Source organism: Babjeviella inositovora (assembly GCF_001661335.1).
Source record: "Babjeviella inositovora NRRL Y-12698 unplaced genomic scaffold BABINscaffold_5, whole genome shotgun sequence".
Lineage (NCBI taxonomy): Eukaryota > Fungi > Ascomycota > Pichiomycetes > Serinales > Babjeviella > Babjeviella inositovora.
In genome coordinates, this window is record NW_017566842.1 from 863,861 (window position 1) to 883,768 (window position 19,908).

General features: G+C 46.2%; 9 protein-coding genes and 1 non-coding gene across 10 annotated transcripts; 7 read left to right on the forward strand and 3 right to left on the reverse strand.

The window, feature by feature from the left end:
• Positions 1-4: 4 nt before the first annotated feature.
• Positions 5-427, forward strand: BABINDRAFT_24778 (TauD/TfdA dioxygenase family protein; the record flags this gene model as incomplete). The annotated part of the gene is made up of 1 exon (XM_019131338.1): positions 5-427. A coding segment is annotated over one exon (423 nt), but the record flags the coding sequence as incomplete, so codon positions are not given.
• A 346-nt stretch (positions 428-773) lies between these two features.
• BABINDRAFT_171322 (M48 family metallopeptidase) lies at positions 774-2,142 on the reverse strand (the record flags this gene model as incomplete). Its single annotated transcript, XM_019130809.1, has 3 exons — positions 774-1,632; positions 1,658-2,073; positions 2,125-2,142. 3 exons carry the CDS (start codon positions 2,140-2,142, stop codon positions 774-776), a joined length of 1,293 nt encoding a protein of 430 aa, XP_018985763.1.
• Positions 2,143-3,998: 1,856 nt separating this feature from the next.
• Positions 3,999-5,111, forward strand: BABINDRAFT_35717 (TauD/TfdA dioxygenase family protein; the record flags this gene model as incomplete). The annotated part of the gene is made up of 1 exon (XM_019131728.1): positions 3,999-5,111. One exon carries the CDS (start codon positions 3,999-4,001, stop codon positions 5,109-5,111), a length of 1,113 nt encoding a protein of 370 aa, XP_018985764.1.
• A 773-nt stretch (positions 5,112-5,884) lies between these two features.
• Positions 5,885-7,811, forward strand: BABINDRAFT_161375 (uncharacterized protein). The gene has a single exon (XM_019128773.1). The coding sequence runs from the start codon at positions 6,001-6,003 to the stop codon at positions 7,690-7,692; it is 1,692 nt and encodes a 563-aa protein (XP_018985765.1). The 5' UTR covers positions 5,885-6,000; the 3' UTR covers positions 7,693-7,811.
• A 98-nt stretch (positions 7,812-7,909) lies between these two features.
• On the forward strand, positions 7,910-9,223 carry TFA1 (transcription factor TFIIE subunit). The gene is made up of 3 exons (XM_019127076.1): positions 7,910-8,917; positions 8,948-8,987; positions 9,061-9,223. Exons 1-3 carry the CDS (start codon positions 8,003-8,005, stop codon positions 9,129-9,131), a joined length of 1,026 nt encoding a protein of 341 aa, XP_018985766.1. The 5' UTR covers positions 7,910-8,002; the 3' UTR covers positions 9,132-9,223.
• Positions 9,224-9,882: 659 nt separating this feature from the next.
• CTP1 (Ctp1p) lies at positions 9,883-10,913 on the forward strand. The gene is made up of 2 exons (XM_019128774.1): positions 9,883-9,957; positions 10,004-10,913. Exons 1-2 carry the CDS (start codon positions 9,934-9,936, stop codon positions 10,868-10,870), a joined length of 891 nt encoding a protein of 296 aa, XP_018985767.1. The 5' UTR covers positions 9,883-9,933; the 3' UTR covers positions 10,871-10,913.
• A 1,056-nt stretch (positions 10,914-11,969) lies between these two features.
• Positions 11,970-13,762, forward strand: BABINDRAFT_161379 (uncharacterized protein). The gene has a single exon (XM_019128775.1). It carries the CDS (start codon positions 12,449-12,451, stop codon positions 13,322-13,324), a length of 876 nt encoding a protein of 291 aa, XP_018985768.1. The 5' UTR covers positions 11,970-12,448; the 3' UTR covers positions 13,325-13,762.
• An 887-nt stretch (positions 13,763-14,649) lies between these two features.
• Positions 14,650-14,731, forward strand: BABINDRAFT_t179. The gene has a single exon. It is a non-coding gene; the product is annotated as a tRNA-Leu (tRNA).
• Positions 14,732-15,193: 462 nt separating this feature from the next.
• Positions 15,194-16,207, reverse strand: BABINDRAFT_35336 (uncharacterized protein; the record flags this gene model as incomplete). The annotated part of the gene is made up of 1 exon (XM_019131709.1): positions 15,194-16,207. The coding sequence occupies one exon, from the start codon at positions 16,205-16,207 to the stop codon at positions 15,194-15,196; it is 1,014 nt and encodes a 337-aa protein (XP_018985769.1).
• Positions 16,208-16,871: 664 nt separating this feature from the next.
• On the reverse strand, positions 16,872-19,781 carry BABINDRAFT_161381 (uncharacterized protein; the record flags this gene model as incomplete). Its single annotated transcript, XM_019128776.1, has 1 exon — positions 16,872-19,781. A coding segment is annotated over exon 1 (2,333 nt), but the record flags the coding sequence as incomplete, so codon positions are not given.
• Positions 19,782-19,908: the final 127 nt, after the last annotated feature.

The following is a 19,908-nucleotide window of genomic DNA, read 5'->3' on the forward strand; positions in this document are numbered from 1 at the left end:
CAGAGAAGCTTATGACCGTTTATCTCCAGGTTTCAGAGAACGCTTGGCTGGCTTGACTGCCACTCACTCAGGGGTTGAGCAACATGTGGGCTCAGCCAAAGCCGGGATGGTTCCTAAGAGAGACGCCATCATCAGTTCGCACCCAGTTGTTAGACAAAACCCGGTTACGAAAAGAAAATCTCTCTTTGTCAACAAAGAATTCACCCGTGCAATCGAAGGTTACAAGAAGGAAGAGAGTGAGGCTTTGTTGGGCTTTTTATACCAGCATTTAGGAAACGCCGTTGATTTCCAGATCAGAGCTCTGTTGAGACAGTACAGTATAGTCTTCTGGGATAACAGAAGTACTCTTCACACAGCCACTGTTGACTACGATTCCAATGCTACTCCAAGAGAGGGTTTTAGATTGACTGTTACGGGGGAGACCCCAGTAGAAAATATCTAGATCCTTTTAACTAATGGATATTTATTTAATTTTGTACTAAACGGTTGTTTATAGAGGAACCCGACTCATCAAAGTAGCCTTTTATTATTTGCTCAGAGTAAGCTTAAATAGCGTTCATAACTCTCTAACTGGCTAGAAAAAAAACGCTTATAGTACCTTCAATTTAGAAAAATCTAGAGAGCATCAAATAATCGCGGTATAAAATTAATTCGTAGGTCGAAGGGGACTCAATTAATTATCTAGGTCTATTACCACTAATTTTACTTCAGGATATCCTTTTCCGCAGATGATAGAAGGTGGTTATATTCCAGGATTGATTCGCCTACCCCACTCATTTCTCCTTACTGGATAAGTGTTTGATTGCCTTCAATCTCTCTTGCAACAAAGGATGCGAATGATGATATGTTGAATACAACCAATGAGTATCCAACACCGCCTTATTGTCTTTATTGAGCTTAATCAAGGCAGCGGCAATGTGTTCCTCATAATTCAGGCTCACCACATAAGCATCAGCCTCGTATTCATTCTTGCGCGTCAAAACATTGGACAAGAACTGTAAAGCACAATTCATGGGGGTGAGGAAGTAGCAGAGGATCATGAACTTCACACAAGCTGGCGTGTGGTTACCAAACCCAAACGAGGAGTACAAATATGGGTTGTTGCTGAAAAGCGAAAAGACGAACAGTATGAGTAGAAGTTGAAATTGTTCATAGACCGTTACTATCAACGTATGGTTCAATTCCCAATGACCAATTTCGTGGACCAAAACTGCGGCTGCTTCCTCTACTCCAAATTTGTCAACCATGGTATCGTGGAGGAAAATATGCTTTGACCATGGGAGGCCGGTGAAGAATGCGTTTGAATGCGAGGAATTTTTAGAGCCATCGATGACATTGACGCTGTTAAGTGGGAACTTTTTCTCGTGAGCCAAACGATCAATGAAATCTTTTAACTTTCCCGAATCAAGAGGTTTCGACTTGTGAAACAAGGGCAAAATCAAGTAAGGATACAATATTTTCACTGCCACAAAAATAATCTCAATAAAGAGCCATGTGTACCAGATAAACAGGTCTCCAGCCAATTCAACCACTTTCAAAGTTACAGCCGTCAACAACGATACTAACACCAACAGGATGATATTTTCTTTTAGCTCATTCATGAGCCACTGAGAGAATGTGGGGTTGTTGGAACTGTGTTTGTTTTTTCACATAAAACCCCCTATAGTACTTTAAAGGGAAGGCCATCAAGGTTTGGGTGATAATTGAGTAGATAACAACTAGGATGACTGACTGCGTAATTTCGCCAGTTGCAAAACCAAGAATAGAGCTGGCACGAACAGGAGCCTGCCATAATGCCAAGTAGACGTTGAACTTGATGTAAACTAAATCCTCACAGTACAGCCAAATATTTAAAGCGATGGTATGTTTGATCTTGTCGAGAGCGTATGCTCTGGATTTATCGTAGGTATCTTGTGTGGCATCGGCCTCTAAAGCTTTAGGGGGCTTGGCTCTCCGTAAAACGCCGAATTGGCATAGATTCATATAACTCTTGAATATGAAATTGGCCGTTGACAAACTAAGGATGATCTGTCTCCAATTCAACTCTGGGGAATTTACCCCGTTGGCAATAATCTAATTCGTTAGCATTCAAACTGTTAAGCAAGTCGGTGATTGGCGACTTACCGAAAGAGGTGGTGACATGACTCAGAGAGGTGTGTCTGTAGACTTGGTTTTGTCAGAATCTAGTCCTAATTATATATGTTTTATCCTTCTTTCTGCGGGATAGGCGCTGCCTTTTATTTCACCATTGAATGGCTATCTTGTGGGATACCCTCTGGTCATATTTTTCCCCTCAGCCCCTGTCCTATCTGCATGTGATGGTGCTGTGGATAAGTGTTTGCAGGGTTGCTACAGGATCTAAATCGTTCAATCTTTATCTGCGGATGCTGCGTTCCGACGCTGATATCCACCAGAAGGTCATTCTTGATTTCCATAGGGCTATATAGCATGTAATATAGGTGGATATACATCGCTAAGATAGCGATATTGAATTGTCTAAATTTTTAAAACTGTTTCCACATAATATAGACAGCAAAAACATAAGCGTGTGATATATGAAGGCGTAGTGTAAGTACCAAGAGACAGGAGCTATACGAAGCATGACAGGACTGTAGGGTGCAGGGATTGACGCGGTTGAAAAGGTATCGTAGGCATGATAGGGCTGTAAAATACAGGGAGCCGTACAACCGCAAGGATACAAATGCATTACAAGATTGAAAATACCGAGATACGGCCTAAGGGTTGATTGATATGTAACAGGACTGTAAGAAGCGGGGAAAGCAGACTTCGGAAGGGGGCTAAAAAGATCTGAGTTGCCTTAAAGAGAGAGCTCCAGGAGGCCTGAGAAATTGGCAGACTGAACACGGCATACTATGCACTACTGCCAATTAAGGCTGGGAGCGTTAATTGGGGGTTTCCTGGAAGCTAAAGGCCCTGGCAGTTACATAGGTTTCATGGAGAGTTTTAAGATTTATACAAAGCCCACGCTCCAAAGGCTCAATGCCTGACACGCAGGAGAAGCTAAACAAGTAGAATTAGGGTTAAATAAGAAGGTATAATTGAGGGAGGCAACTGTGGGGCTATCTCTATTTCCTAATCTGTTGCGAGCATCATAACTTTCTTAGCCACAGCATTCTATATTTTTTGGATAAAAGAAAAAGGGATCGAAAAAGAAAAGAAAATGAAAAACGTGAAAGGATATATATAAAAATAAAGACGTATATATTATATATACTTATACATATAACTAAATTGATGAAAAGTTCTCCAAATAAACAAATCAAGTAACTATAATTACATATATAAAAACAACTGCCCGTGAGTACTTATAATTGTTATACTTTGGCGTGTATTTTCCAGCCATCAAAGATGAGCTTCTCCTACGGATAGGGACTACAATTCCGATAATTGTAAGATGGATGAAATAACGGAGTATATTCAGTTTCGATCACACGGAGACAAGGTTTAAACATAATAGATCAGGATTATACCTGGCACAGGGACTATTTGGTCCGACTCTTGGTTGTGGCTTTGCAAGGGCTCAACGTTATATACAGGACATATGAGGCAATAAATTCTGTTTTGTGTAAATAAATGGCGCGACACCACAAATTCTTGGCTGCTTAAGCTGATCTCCACAGTTTCCCAAACGTAGATATGTTTAGCTAGTGTCAATCTATCTTTCGAGAGAAAGGTACGGATTTACATCTGCATATAGTATCTACTTTCCATCCCCACGTCTAGAAGGAAACGGCCTGTATGACGCTGTGGCTGATTATTAGCAAAACTGTGAGAGATAAGTGTGGAGGACACAGTTTGGTGCTCTCCAATCACATTCATCCATTTTACGATATGTAATTGAGTTGGCAATGAACTCAGTGGAGTAAAATGCGCATCTAAATGAGATGGAATATATAATGGTCTAGGTATCTCACTTGAACCTAGGGAAATTGCTCTCTGTAACGCAAATAGTAATCTATTCTATTTAACTACTAAATATGTCTTCTTCAGTTGCTCCTGCCAAAGTTTCCACCATCGAGGAGGGGACTTCCCAGCCGAAAATTGCCAGGCCTGCCCCATACGCCGGGTCTAATATTTCTGCTAACTCGAAGTATCCTGAGTACACACCACTGAAAAATGCCAATACCACCAAGCAGCCAGCACTTGTCGAGATTCCTTACGATGACAGAGCTTTATATGCCGATCCTGCATTGCCAAACTTGTTGCCAACTTTGAAGTTAGCCAGCAAGGAGGTAGGCTTGGAGGAACTTTCGCCAAAGTTTGGTTCCGTTGTCAAGGGTGTTCAATTGGCTTCGTTGGTTGATAACCCAAAGGCAAAAGATGAGTTGGCTTTGTTACTTGCTCAGAGGGGTGTGCTAGTCTTCCACAACCAGGAAGATTTCTTCAAGTTGGGACCTGGAGGAGTGACTGAGTTTGCTTCGTACTTTGGTGTCCTCCACGAACACCAATTGAGCAGCACTGTTGAAGGACATCCAAAGTTGTTGGGCCTTACTGGAAAAGGCTTCTCCCAGATTGCGAAGTACAGAAATTCAACCTCCAGCACCGGGTTTCACTCGGACGTTACTTATGAGTTGCAGCCACCCTCCTATACCTTCTTGTCATTGTTGGAGGCACCTTCGTCTGGTGGTGACACTGTCTTTATTGATGCCAGAGAAGCTTATGACCGTTTATCTCCAGGTTTCAGAGAACGCTTGGCTGGCTTGACTGCCACTCACTCAGGGGTTGAGCAACATGTGGGCTCAGTCAAAGCCGGGGTAGTTCCTAAGAGAGACGCCATCATCAGTTCGCACCCAGTCGTTAGACAAAACCCGGTTACGAAAAGAAAATCTCTCTTTGTCAACGAAGAATTCACCCGTGCAATTGAGGGTTACAAGAAGGAAGAGAGTGAGGCTTTGTTGGGCTTTTTATATCAGCATCTAAAAACCTCTGTTGATTTCCAGATCAGAGCTCTGTTGAGACAATACAGTATAGTCTTCTGGGATAACAGAAGTACCCTTCACACAGCTACTGTTGATTACGATTCTGATGCTACCCCAAGGGAGGGTTTTAGATTGACCGTTACGGGGGAGGCCCCAGTGGAAAATGTTTAGATCTCTTGGACAGATCGCCCATCTAATGCTTAACTCCCGGTTAAGGCATGTTGGGTTTCCGCGTTAAATTTATTATTTTATCAACATTTTTCTGTTTCCAAGCTTCGTATAAAACGTGAAACCTTATTTTACTTGTAGTTCTTTTTGGCAAGCACCGTGCTTCATGGGTCCCTTTCATTCCTCACCGGTATAATCCTATATCCGCCGTACTTATTCTCGTAGCCCGCCTAAAATACCCCTCGCTAGCTTCAAACATGCTTTACATATCATTTGAGTGATAATTGAGGTTGCTTATTTTTTTTGGACCAAAGACATTGCTCTTGTAGAGTTTCGCTACGGTTTGGGGGAATGATTTTAGCCGATAAAATTCCACTGAGGCTGGTATTACTTGTGACTCAAGCCTGATATAGGAAAGAAACTATTCCCACTATTTCCGAGATGTTTGCGTAATATTCGCACTAGATTTGAGAACTGGCGATTCCCACAGTGCCGATCCACGATATTCTCTCATGTGCCAGTTATATGCTCTATATTCAGACATGACGAGCTCAGGGCTTTAATATGGGACCGCCACGATTTAGGTGACCAGGATATATTCCAAGCCACTTTTTCCTACATTTGTGGAGACTAAGACCATGCACTTATAAATCCAGCTAATAACAGATCTAAGTATGGCAGAAAGGGTTTTACTGGTGACTCCGGGTGAGTCGAAAATGCGGGTGTTATACATTAGACAAATTCGATCAGCGTATTACAAATACACACTTAATTGTGGAAGGTTGAGGTTTTAGAGGCATTAGAGCCCATCGTTATGTAGAAATTTCATATATAAGTAGTTGCCTTGATCCAATTAACAAGTACATCTCTGTTTGAACGTGCAACTACAAGGATGAGTACCGCTCACGAATCAAAATCTCCCATTGTCTCCGAAATCGAGGAGAGTTCCCGCTCTCACAATTCGTACTCATCGCCTGATGATGCTTCGTATAATAAAAACCAAGATATCGAGGTGCAAATTTCGCAAGTCTCATCGCTCAACCAGTTGGGCTCCAATCCTTTCTTGGACCCAAAGGTTGAGGAGCATTACCGTGATATTTATGAGGGATCTCAATACGAGTGCCGTCATGAATTCGACCCCCACTTCACATGGTCCCCGGAGGAAGAGAAGAAGATAGTCCGTAAGTTGGACTTCAGGGTAGCCTTGTTGGCATGCTTCATGTTTGTGGCGTTGCAGGTCGATAGGGGTAACTTGGGCCAAGCAACGTCCGACGGCTTTTTGAAGGACCTCAAACTCACCACGAACGACTACAATACCGGCAACACCATTTTCTTGGTGGCATTCTTGATTGCTGAATTGCCGTCGCAGTTAATCTCAAAGAGAGTTGGTCCAGATAGATGGATTCCTTTCCAGATGATTGCTTGGTCCGTTGTCGCCATGTCCCAAGCTGCGTTGAAGGGAAAGTCTGGTTTCTACGCTACCAGATTCTTGGTTGGTTTCTTGGAGGGTGGCTTCATTCCAGATATCGTGTTATGGTTGTCCTACTTTTACACCTCCAAAGAATTGCCAACCAGGTTATCGTGGTTCTGGACTACCCTTTCTTTGACAACTATTGCTACTTCGTTGTTGGCAAGTGGAATCTTGAGGTTGAGAGGCGTGGGTGGGTTACCAGGCTGGGCCTGGTTATTCTTGATCGAGGGTCTCTTCACCTTGTTCATCGGTATCTCGGCTATTTTCCTCATGGTTCCTTCTGCGGTAGAGACTAAGGCTCCCTGGAGACCAAGAGGTTGGTTCAACGAGCGCGAGATCAAGATTGTCGTCAACCGTGTATTGAGAGACGATCCTTCTAAGGGAGACATGCATAACAGACAGGCCATTACTCCGAAGTTGTTATGGAAAGGGTTCACTGATTACGATTTGTGGCCAGTGTACATCATTGGCTTTTTCGCGTACATTCCAATGAACACCCTTGGGTTATACCTTTCCATAAACTTGAGAACCTTAGGTTTCACCGTCCTCGAGACCAATTTGTTGGGTATTCCGCAACAAGTGCTCCACATAGTCTTGTTGATAATTTATACGTGGCTCACGGTGAGGCTTAACCTGAGAGCTTTAGTGTCCCTCTGCCAGCCAATCTACACCGTTCCATTATTAGGTGTTCTTTGTTGGTGGCAGGGAGCCATGCATAACAAGTGGGCAACGTACGCCGTCACCTCCTTGATTTTGGGTAATCCATATATCCATGCAGTCTGTGTCGGTTGGTGTTCCACCAATTCTAACTCGGTGAAGAGTAGAACAATCTCTGCATCCTTGTATAATATCTTTTGCCAGCTCGGGGGTATACTTTCAGCAAACATTTACAGAACGAGTGACCTGCCGTTATACAAGAGGGGGAATAAGGTGTTATTTGCTATTGCTTTCATCTTGGTTCCAATTCTCCTTGGGACTAGACAATATTATGTTTGGAGAAACAAACAACGTGACACCATCTGGGACGCCATGACTGAGGACGAAAGGAAGAGTTACATTGAGGACAACAAGGACTTGGGTAACAAGAGATTAGATTTTAGATTTGTGTATTAGTGGCATAAAATCTTTCAGTGCTAGACAGAGCTGTAGAGGTCCATATCTCCGTAATTCTACAAAATTTAGCTGGAAGAAATTTCCTAACAGATGTAGGTCGATATGGGGGTGCAGACCAAGTGTGTTCCATAGACTGTACAAACGGGCTACTCTATTGTCTATGACTTTGTTCGTTACTTGACCATTCTCTTTTTCCTGATCAAGTACGGGCGCAGGGGGACTGGTCGTGTGGATACCATACATTCCCTTGCGGGTATAAAATTTGGCAGTCACCAGATCAGACGCCTTTTTGCCCCTAGCCTTACTTACCATGGATTCCACTATCAGATCGCTCGTGAGGTTCGTCGCCCGAGGCTTCTACGGCCAGCAATATGTGCTTATCTTGGATGCCATCTTGCTCCACTCCGTGTTGTCTGAAGACGATCTCTTATTCTTGTTGGGGATTCAGCGGAAAAACCTCCGGTCGCTCTGCAACAAGTTGGTGGAGGACCGGATGCTCACGGTGCACTCACAGAAAGAGGAGTTGCCGAACTTGCGGTTGACCACACGAACATACTACTACATTCACATCACAGAGGCGATCGACTCCATCAAATGGAAGATGCACTCCGTGGTCAAGTTGATTATGGACGAAATGAAGCACGATGGGAACCCGCAGGGGTACGTGTGCCCACGGTGCAAGTCACGCTACTCGCAGCTAGATGCCATTTCCATGTTGAGTGATGACCGTGTGAACTTTGTCTGTGACGTGTGCCAGGGCATATTGATTGAGGACGATTCGGGCATCCAGGCGCGAAAGAGGCAGGAGAAGCTCACCAAGTTGATGAATCAGATCGACCCGATTATTGGCTACTTGAAGAAAATCGACGATTCCTTCATTGAGGACAACACCTTCGAGTCCACGTTGACCAAGGCCATTCCAGCGCAGTCCACTCCCGTGGCCGCGTACGCCGTTTCCACCAGAACGTCGGGTACCAGAACCAACAGCACGAATAATATGTCTGCCTCCTTGCAATCCGCGGCGCAGAGATCGCAGGCCACGTTGCACGTGCGGATCACGGCGAACGACGAGAACGCACTCAAGGAGAGCCAGGAGAAGACCAAGAGACAGGAGAAGATGAAGCAAAATGCTTTGCCATCGTGGCACTCCGAGAGTACCGTCGGTAAGGCGTCGTTGGGGAGGTTGGATGACGAAGAGGAGAACGAGTCGGCTCCAGAGGTCAAGGTGGAGGAGGAATCGAGCCCAGAGGTCAAGGTGGAGAGCACTGCTGACAGCTCCAGCCGCCCTGCAGAGAGCACCGTACCGTCTGCTGCGCGTGACCAGGAAGCTGAAGACGCGTTGGCTGACTATTACGCCCGGTTGGCGGCCGAAAACGCCGAAGAGGAGGAGGATGATGACGATGACGATGAAGACGATGACGACGAGTTTGAGGAGGTAGAGGACTTTGATGATGTATCGACGCCCCAGACTGCTGTTCTGGTGTCCCAGGCCGCGGACGATGATGACGACGATGAAGACGATTTTGACGACTTTGAAGACGTGGCGTTGTCTGATGCGACCCCGATGGTTTCCACCGAGCCAACCATCGGTGACGATGGGTTAATCGAAGTGGAAGAGTTTGATGGTGAGAGCGATGAGGAATAGGTGGTTCAATAATGACTGTGAATTTCCACAGTGGTTCTCCAGAGGTTCTCCAGAGGTTCTCCAGAGGCTCTTGCCGTTGATATATGAACCATACAATAATATAAAGAGACGGGAACGAATAGAAATAGTGAAACAATCAGGAATTATGTATCGATCCAGAGCCTTCCACAAGCTTCCCCATCCCGGAGGCTAGCTGGTACGTCTGAGGCGCTATAAATACAGGAATCCTAAGCTAAAACACATGGAGTATACCAGGCTGAGGCACTTTTAGTCTATCTGTGCCTAGTGGTAGATAACAGAAGAGATTCATAATGAGTTAATTCGGAGGATTTAAAACTATCGTTGTGTATCTTGACTATCCTGAAGAGATACCATAATCATCACGTGACAATGAGTTAGCTCGCGATTTGTATCCGAGTCAGTCGATTTTAGTCTACACACAGGTGTGGAGAAGGTTAGTCACAGCTGTAGGAGTGTACATAACCGCTATCGTGTGTCGATTTTTCACTTTCCACTTCTCACATTTTTCACTCTCCACTTCTCACATTCTTGCTTATTTCGCTCAAAGAAACTGCCCATTACACATTCCTATATCAATGTCCAAGACTGAGCCTAAGAAGGTATGTTCCCCCAGAAGTGCTTGCGAGCCGTACTAACCCGTTCTAGAAGGTTGACCCCTTCCATTCTCTCATCGCCGGTGGTACGGCGGGTGCCATCGAGGGGGTAATCACATATCCGTTTGAATTCGCCAAAACGCGTCTTCAGTTGGTCGACAAGGCATCCAAGTCGTCTAGAAACCCGTTGGTTTTGATCTACACCACTGCCAAGCAGCAAGGCGTGGGCGCGTTGTACACGGGTTGTCCGGCATTCGTGGTGGGTAACACCGTCAAGGCGGGTGTCCGGTTCTTGGGGTTTGATGCTATCAAGAAATTATTGGCTGACAAAGACGGGAAGTTGTCCGGACCCAGAGGTGTGTTGGCGGGATTGGGCGCCGGTTTGTTGGAATCCGTGGTGGCCGTGACTCCTTTCGAGGCGATTAAGACCGCGATGATTGACGATAAGCAAACGGTCAAGCCTAAGTACCAAGGTGGAGTTATCAGCAGCAGTTTCAGATTGTGTCGTGACTTAGGAGTGCGTGGCTTGTACGCGGGGTTGGTGCCGGTTTCCATGAGACAGGCCGCCAATCAGGCCGTTAGATTGGGGTCCTACAACGCCATCAAGTCCACGTTGCAACAGGCTAGCGGTTCGAGGCCGGACGAACCATTGTCCAGCGGGTTGACATTTGTAATCGGTGCTTTCGCCGGGATCGTCACCGTGTATACCACTATGCCCATTGATACCGTAAAGACCAGAATGCAAGCCTTGGGCGCCAGGGAGCAGTATAAGTCTACGGTCGACTGCTTTGTCAAGATCTTTAAGCAGGAAGGGGCGTTGACCTTCTGGAAGGGTGCCACCCCGAGACTCGGCCGATTGGTCCTCAGCGGTGGTATTGTGTTCACCATCTACGAAAAGATGTTGGTCTTCATGGCGTAAAAAGTGTTTATAGACGGCAATAAAATTATGCGTCCCAAGGTTCGAGGCTAAATAGTAGGATATTTCGGCGATCCACGCTTTCGGCAACCTCCGTGCACTGCTCCAACCATCTGGGGCTTTTGTGCATTATTATTGGTTATCGGGGGTCATAACTCAACCGTACCGGTCACACGCGTGAATGAACAGAAATGACGCATCTTCCAAAATCCCCAGGAATAAGAAGATGCCGTGCTACCCAACAACTAATTTAGCCTTTGTCATGACCACTAGCGAGCCTCTCCTGCATACAGCTAAATTGATACTGCCAGAAAGCGTGGAAGTCCTGCAGTTTAAGGTTATCGGAAACCCCTGCCGGTCCGCTAGATTCCTCCAGTAGGCCTAATTTGGTCGTGCCAATTCTTAACCAAATTGCTCTACTGCGGGGAACAAGGAGGCTTCCAGGAGTGATGCTTTTTTTTTTTGGCCTAAGCTCGATCAGACGCTATACCGATTTAGCGTGCATCTAGATGCCCCATGGCAACTAGCGTCCAGTATAATAATTGGCCTTTATTGCCAAGAGGTGGACTGAATACATTCAGTTGTCGGGTTTGCAACGTTAATGGTGTAGATATGCGTGGGGGCTACAATGGAGGCTCGCAGTCCCACATAAAGGTTTCAATGCTTATTGACAAGCGGGCCGCCGGACCAGCCTTCGGAGGTAAGTTTAAAGTAGAAACAGGAATCAGCTTTGTGGGTCGTATCAGGTGTGAACTGTTTCCTTATGTGACGGAGAGCGAAATAAACGTGCTAGAAGTGCCGATTCTACCGCGAAGGCCAACCTTGACTGACATCATCTTGCATCATATTATTTCTGACAGGCAGATTAGAGGTCTGGTGATGGCATATTACTCCATGAATAAACCCTCTTTCCAAAATACTGATACCGGACTAGTAAGTATCGCTGAGTGATACCCTTGGTATGGATAGAGCTATCAGTTATAGATATCCAAGGCGGCTTATCATTGACGCTAAGGTCTACGCGCGCAAGCTTTCCCTTTTCGACAGTACATCAGAGCATTTTTTTGTCAAGAAATCAGAGAGCTTCAAAGTCTATCTAAAACCTTGTGCTGCGGCAAGGTCAGTACTAGCCTCACATTTTTTTCTACCCAGCTTTTCGTTCTTCCATGCATACGTTTCTGCAATTGCCTCTGCATCGTCATATGCGAAACACAGTATGACCTTGGGGGCTGGTGTGCAGGAGAATTTCCTTTTTCGGCCGACTGGCTGCCAATCACGTCACACTTTGCCTGTCACTGCCTACGTGCGATATGCCTTGCGTCAGCTGTATGGCCGTGGGCCCTAATTTCCCCTTCTTTTTTTTTCTGGTTCGTTTCGTCCCACCGTCAGGCTATCTTCTCACCCCTCATGCATATCCGATAGCCAAAGTGATCGGCAGATATATATACTCCAACAGGCCCGGGTTTATATAGGCCCTGATCCTTATCCCTTGCTCCCCCTCCCGAACCCTTTAAACCAGCTATCACATTCAGAGTTGTCATTTTTAGTATCTGCCTGCCCCTCCATTCCCCGCTCCTCAAGATGAACCAAGAAAGTGTGGCCATTCACGCCAGAACCCAACCCACCAATTTTCTGTCTAGAAAGAACTCCATCTTCGAACGCTCCGTCCAGGACTTGAATACGTGTATGCAGCTATGCTCCCCCGTTAACAGCAACGGGATGAACTCCTCTCCTCCTGGCCGCTCGAGCTCAGTCACGGCCTTTGGCTTGTCTCTGCCGCTCTCCCCGCCATACCATAAGCTAATCAGGTCCAGAACATCCAACACAATCACCTCTGTCTCACCTCCTGAGCATAATCTTGTGAGAAGAAACCTGAGCTTATACATCCCCTCACACCACAATCTGGAGGACTTTGTGGCCCCCAACTTGGACTCTGCGGTCGAGTTCTGCTACTGTGGTGGGGACTCCCCTCCTGCCGACACTGAGCTGCAGTTGTCCCGATTACTGTCTGCCAACACTGCGCCCCGCTCTAAGCAAGACGCCTCTCAATCCCCGACCAATAACGAAGAATTTTTCCCGCCTGCTAATAATAACTACAGCTCTGTGATGCGCAGCAGGTCGCGCAGCATTGTGTGTAATTCGCTCATGAGATGCATGTCGAACACCAACGTCCCGCAGGCTTCCAATGGTGGTGATGAAAACAGTGCAACCTCGCCAAAGGCCCCCGAAAAGAGATCTCTTACCCGAAACCCCTCGACGCAGAATGCCGGCAGAAACGCGCAACCTAGCTCGGTTTTCCGGCTGTACAGCTGGAATACCAATGGGAGGGCTGTTGAAAGCGCTCCTTCGTCCCAGAACTCTTCGTTCGAAAGAGTGGACTGCAGCCCAGGTTCCGGTATCCATCTTGACTTCCACTCGTACGCTGAAATTTTGGACGACGAGGCCCACCAAGAATGAGCCCCCCCCCCCCATAGAGTATTTATTGTGGTCCTTAAGGGACTCTATAGCTACTAAGCTTTGAGATGTATTGCTAGTCATGTTGTCGCTCCTTCATTTGCGTAATTTCTCCCGCTGTGATTTTTGAGTAAGAAATGTTTGTTATATTGTGTTTGTAGGCCCGGGGTGTTGTGGTTTTGGCTAAACTATTATGAATGGAGTATTGACCAAGCAATAACAGATATGAGGGCAGCAAGCAGGTAAATCCTTAAAAAGCTATCCACCACCTTTTGAACGAGAATCTGAGTATCTTGTAGATTCGGCTGATATTCTCCGATCATATGGCATCTCGGTAATCTCCGTCTAGAAGGTTCTACGACATACCATGGCGATACCGTCCCTGAACCTCAGTGTATAAGGACCTCAATTTTTCTGTTTATATCCTACCTAAGGAAGGGCATCCTATTTTTAGCGTAGTAAAGTTCCACTTACCCTAGGAGATATCGTACAACTCCTATATGTTTATTATCGAAAGGGATAGTAAATCTAGAAACGTGACGTCTAGCTGCAGCTAGTTGTTAAGCCACTTATTTCAATCACGTCATCAGACATGTCCATACATGGAAGTATGGTATCTCTCGGCTATTGATTTTTTAGACCAGCTTGCAGCTGTTCTGAGAGCCAATCGTTACTTGACCTTTGTGGGTCGACAAGGAGTCTTCGCAGAGTCCAGCTTTAAACGAACCGTTAATGAACAGAGTTTGAGAAAGGACAAATAGAAGGTTGCTGTCGACTACCAGAGACGGAACGTTATATTGCATAAGCTGTGAGGTACACGAATAGAATCGTTTTGTTATTATAGGAGTATGTGTTTACACCCCTTTGTTTTATTAAGCCGGCATCTAAAGGGCAGAAAAAATAGAATTCTTTGCTAAAGATACGCCTAGATTCCAATACATAAAGATTCAATGAGTAGCATCTATGAGGGCGAATGTTGTTGCATATGCCTGGTGCTTACAGGGAGACTGCGACGAGGATTTGGTTCCATAATGCGCCGTGTACCTACGCTATGTGTTGCAAATCAAGGAGTGTTTAAGTGCGGGGTTAGCCATTTATATATGAGTAGGCTGTTGCGTTATATAGTTTCTGTTCTAGCCAGAAAATTACCTTTATTTAGGGAACTTAAAGTGTGATAGTAGGCTTTTTTGCTGTTGGAAATTAGTGACTAACGTAACCTGACATAGAATAGTGGCCACAGTGTCAAAGCCACAAGCGTTATTGATTAGTGGAACATCGGGAGTGAGAGAACCAGCCAGGGCCAAGGAGATATGCTAATATCATCTAATGGCCGTTTGGCCGAGTGGTCTAAGGCGTCTGACTCAAGATCAGATCTCGTAAGAGGCAAGCGTTCGAACCGCTTAGCGGTCATTATTTTTCAACACCGAAACTTGGGAAATGCTCGACATACTTATTCGACTAACAGCAAAATATGAGTAATTTCAGACACTTGGATAAGACAACGGTAAACCCCTCCAAGTTGGCGGCGTCTAGATTACTGTGTAAAGATAGATACTGATAGAGGCGAATGCTCAACTATGCCTACCCGGAGGACTTTTACCTCTGCAGTTCATCCTTCATGGACAGTTCCAGTATGTAGAAGGGGCTATATTGGTTGCGTGGTGAAGCTTTGCTTAGGTAGCCATGTCTGGAGCCATTTGACACGATATCTTGAACTTAACACAGCCGAGTCAGAAGCTGTAAAAGTCGAGGTTTAGTTATTTCAAGCCCCCGCCGGTTTACAATCCCGTCCCCGCTCGTAGTCTTACACATTTTGATTTATTCCAATACACTTACAAAGACAGGGATAGAAAAAGAGAAAGGGGTCAAGGATTAGGCTTCCACAAACTCGGGCGTCTGTTCGTAGTCCTCGGCATCTTCGGCTCTTCTCTCCTTCTCCTTTTCCAAGCCGCCGTGCAACAAGGTCAAGGCCTTTTCGATGCCAACGGGCTTGCCCACAATGGTGAACAATCTCAAATCATCATCGTCGACCTCATTATCGATGATGATTTGCGTCTGCGAGACTTTTCTGATCTCCTGAATCTTGGCCCCACGTCTGCCGATTAAAGATCCCACCAAGTCCTTAGGGAACTTGACCGTCTGGGTAATGGCATCCGAAGCGGCAGGCGCGGCGCGCAGGCGCGCAGGCGCGGCGATACTTCTACTGGTTGGGTTCTGCTGTGGCACCAGGTTCTGCTGCTGCTGTCTTGGAGCGGGCATATAGTAGATAGTGCCTGCGGCTGAATGGAAGTCTTCGATCAAGCAGTTAGACATGACTCGAATGGCGTTGACAATACTGGACTCGTCTCCTTGGATCTCGACGATGCGCTCGCTGGAATTTGGTAAAAAGTTTTTGGAGGCAATCAAGTTGACGGAATACAACTCCTGGATCGCCTTGATTCTGATACCTTCCTTGCCGATCAAGGTCCCCATCTGAGTGTGCGGAATCAATAATCTCAAGCACGTGGTCTCGCCCTGTCTGTTGGGAATGGTGCCCAATTGTTTTAACGGAAAAAAGTTATAAGTGACGGCCGCTGGCGGGGAGGCGATTACAGCCTTTGCGATCAAACCAATGGCGCGTGCAGTGGAGTCCACAGTCCCGCCAATGGTCAAAATACGGTCCGAGCAGCCATTGATCACGCGTGAAACGCCAGCCTTCACGCCGGTTTCATCGCGGATGGAGCCAACCACGTGGCCATTCGAGCCAATGATGATCCCCGCCTCTCTGGTTGAGACCAAAATACGGTAGGTCATCAAAGATTGCTCGTTCGCAGCCACTTGCGCTTCCAGAGGGAGCACGGAGTTGAGCGGCGCGTCGGCGCTTTCATGGGATTGTTCGGCGGACATGTCAACGGGATCAATTGGTGTATGGAGGAGGTGGAATCAGGAAGTTCGGTAGAGGAAGTTCGGTAGAGAATACGAGAAGCTCGGGTGGAGTATGATTGAAGGCAAGAGGCGTTTTCATGTGACGTATGCATCACAATGTATGAGAAGTCGGCGAGAACCGTGTGGGGCACGCAAACCCGCGAGGTGGCCGTAGGCGTAAGGAGCACGAAAGGGAGCTCAATCGGTTTTTATCTTGTTAATAATTACTATTCGATGGGCTATTTTTCTTTAGACAGCGACCATGTTTTCTTTTATGGTTTTCCTTCTGGGTTTGAGGAATATGTTTGGGACTGGTAACTAGGCGTCGTTTCGCATCTGACACGAGCCTTTATGCAGTGTTACGACACGGTGCGCGGGGGGAGGGGGCATTAAGACCGGATGCAAAAACAGGTAAACTGAAGTAGAGGGATAAAAAAAAAGCATCAAAAATGGGTAATAAAAAAAAGAGTTGATATTTATGTTTAAAATAATGGGCTTTTTAAAATTAGTCATATTAAGCATTATTAGCCTCTATTTCTACTTGGTTTCCTCGATGCTACGGCGCTGATTCCGAGATTTCCCCCCACAACTAAAATGCTTAATCGTGCGTTTGGCAGGTGTGGGCAGAAACGTTTGTCTGAACCACACCCTTTAACAGGTTCTGAAAGGCTAGCATATTAAAATAACAGACTATAGAGGATGTATAAGCAAGAAGATATATTATTCAGCCTTTTCCGGATCCCGGATCCGCCTTTTCCATGCATCAGTTAGCAGGTTGTAGAAGACAGCTAAGCTAACAGGCTGCGGCACAAGCTTCAGAAGGATGAGATACAATTCCACAATTTCCGTGCGCACCGAAACCTGTACATCCGATGAGAGTCGAGGTATATACGGCCTCAACTGGATGATAAACGAATCCACAAGCTTGCCCATGTCCGCTTTTAAATATCCCCGATGATGGCAGACCACAAACTTCAACACCTGCAACGCAGCACTCCGCTCCAGTGAGGTTTTAGATAAAAGAGAGCCGTGGAACAACCTTTCAAAATAGTACATAAAGTCCACAAACGAGACAGATGCCACCATCAAACAGAGTGATTTGGTGGCCATTTTGAAGATTAGCCGATTCTTCAGCAGCCGGTGAAGGTGGAAAAGAGAGTGGCAGAGCTTGGTAAAGCTCTGCGAGCTCAATTCCCCATTGCCAGAGTAGATCACCACGTCCTGCACAAATAAAATTGCCTTTTTCAAGAACGAGGGTCTTCCAGTCGAAGTAACTGCTACGATTGTATCGATATTCTGCTCGATGAGTGTTATGAGTCGCTGGGTGATTTTGGGGTCTGTGTCTTTTCTCTTCAAAAGGCACAGCATCTTCTCTAGATCTCCGCTTAACATCTCCCAGTTTTTGTCTTTTTCGCCGAGATGTGCAAGTAAGCTATCGATTGTGTGATTTAGGCCATCTTTGGTCTCGCTAACGTACCACGAAGACTCCAAGGCAGCTACTGGATCTTTACCGTAGACCGTCTCAAGGTATTGGTTCACGTATGGGGGGTTACACAACAAAAAGCTCTCCACTGGCGAGGAGATCTCCGGGATAGCAGGCGAACGTATTTTGCGGGAACTGAGCGAGGGCGGGGAAAATATCGATGCAGTCCCCAGAGGAGATTCCAAGCAGAGTTCTTCTTCCAGTCTGAGATTTTCCCTTTCAGGAGGTGCCTTTTCACGCGGAAACTTCATGGTGGGGTAGCTGATGGAGGAGAGAAGCCGTGGCGGGGCGCTTAGCGCTATCCATTTCTCTCGCAAAGGAGCTATTTCCTCCACTTTCCCACCAGAAAGTTCATCTGAGAACTTGCTAGCTAGCTCTGGAGCGCCGTCATTCGGAGGAGAGTAAACTATCTCATGAGGTCCCCAACTTTCATAGAGCTTTAGGCACTGATTTCCTTCAGGAGTATCGTCTACACCTGCTTTCTCCAGCTCGGACCATAGCTCACCCAGGCTTGGTAAAGACTCCTGGCTGTCTTGCAAGTACGCTGGCCGTTTCTGGCCCAGGAAGCTTCTGGAGGTTAAAGAACTGCGTTTCATGCAATACGAATCGTAGTCCCTTTTGTGATACTTAGAAAGTTCCACGGAGGAGATGATGTTGGTGACGGCAGTTTTCCCGTAAAATGGGGTCTCCATCACACCTCTTTCTTGCTTGGTAGGAACTTTGGGTAATTGGTTCAAGTACGAGCTAATCGTCTTGGAAGTTTTTGGTACGGGTTTGACGTACTTTAGACCAATCCTCAAATTTTTACCTTCGCTAATCGGACTGAAGGTGAAACTATCGGAGGTTCCTTCGAGAAACGGGAAGTCGTCCGTAACGGGTGATCTCCCAGTTCCCTTGAAAGCCGGGAAATTGGCGAGAGATTTTTCCAGTTCCTCCCAGATTGCATCAAGAGGGGAATACCGAGTCTCTTCTTCTGAAGCGAGAGACTTTTCAGAGTTTGCCGCTTCGTTTCTCTCGGGTTCTGGCGTAAGTGGGGTAACTTCCACCCAGGACAGGCTGTTTCTACGCCACCTTTTATACCAACTACTGGCCACAAGAAGAGAAAAAACTAGCCAAAAAACGATAATTTCATATGCCAAAGACAGGTTTGAAACGCGAACTTCCACCGGCTCGAAATACCCGTGGGCACGGAGGAACGCATACGCATCGACGCAAGAAAGCTTGCCCCGCGCTAGACCCGGAAACCCTGCGATGCGCTCTACTCCTTTCTGCCAAACCCCCACCAAGCCCCTCGGGTATTTTTCATAAATAATATGGTTCGTTTCAGGGGAACACCCTGACAGTGATTGGGCACAAAAATGGTGGTAGAGAAAGTGCCCCATCTGCACTTCATACGGCCAGCACTGTGTTATGGGATCAAAGACTATTTTGGGATCAGTTTTAGACCTAAAAAAGGAAGGCACATGAGGCTTGTCGGTGATGAGAAGGGGGTAGCGAGAGTTTTCGATCTCATAGACAATATACTGGAGGGGCGATAGGAGGAAGAGCATGATTGATCTGACGAGGCTCCACATTTGAAAGGTCTATAATAGGCGGTTGCGCTGTGTTTATTGTTGTATGAGCAGCCGTATGGGTAAAAATAAAAATAAAAACTAGAGGTTTGACCCAGATCAGGTTGGAGGTTTCCGTTTTGCTGGATTAGCCGCCCTGCAAGTTCTGGCGCGTCACATATGCAAATTCTGCCGTATCCAGATGATTTTCGGCGAGATTACTTTTAATTGGTATAGGGATAAGTGGTGTGGGATGGGATATTGGTTTCTAAAAATACGCCACGTTTGTCTTTTGCTGCTGCCCTTTAGGAAAGGGCTTGTAATTTAAGCTGTCAGCGTCCCGGAATAATGATTAGGAGCTCAATTGGGGTGTGCTAAAGATTTTTGAGCACGCGTGGGTTTTAGTGGAGATCTAATCTTACAAAGGTCTCTGGTGAGGATCAAAAATGAGGAGGGTACAGTATAGGTGTTTCTAGGAATGCGCAATGAAAGACATCCGTCTCGCTCTTAAGCGTCCAAAGGTTAGATACTCGAAGGCACCACGAGTTCTCTGTGAGCTTTAGAACTGTCTCTGGTAAACTTCCGTACAACCATCGCCAGGGACCCCAAGCCGTGACAAATGCTGCAATCCTGCTTTACCATAATCCAAG

What these genes read in the sequence shown, in the direction of transcription:
- BABINDRAFT_161379 (XM_019128775.1), top strand. Translation starts at nt 12,449, where the DNA reads ATGAACCAAGAAAGTGTGGCCATTCACGCCAGAACCCAACCCACCAAT.
- BABINDRAFT_161375 (XM_019128773.1), top strand. Translation starts at nt 6,001, where the DNA reads ATGAGTACCGCTCACGAATCAAAATCTCCCATTGTCTCCGAAATCGAG.
- TFA1 (XM_019127076.1), top strand. Translation starts at nt 8,003, where the DNA reads ATGGATTCCACTATCAGATCGCTCGTGAGGTTCGTCGCCCGAGGCTTC. An exon ending in AGTCGGCTCCAGAGGTCAAG is followed by an intron (nt 8,918 to 8,947) that starts GTGGAGGAGGAA and finishes CCAGAGGTCAAG; the next exon opens with GTGGAGAGCACTGCTGACAG. An exon ending in CTCCAGCCGCCCTGCAGAGA is followed by an intron (nt 8,988 to 9,060) that starts GCACCGTACCGT and finishes CCGGTTGGCGGC; the next exon opens with CGAAAACGCCGAAGAGGAGG.
- CTP1 (XM_019128774.1), top strand. Translation starts at nt 9,934, where the DNA reads ATGTCCAAGACTGAGCCTAAGAAG. An exon ending in CCAAGACTGAGCCTAAGAAG is followed by an intron (nt 9,958 to 10,003) that starts GTATGTTCCCCC and finishes AACCCGTTCTAG; the next exon opens with AAGGTTGACCCCTTCCATTC.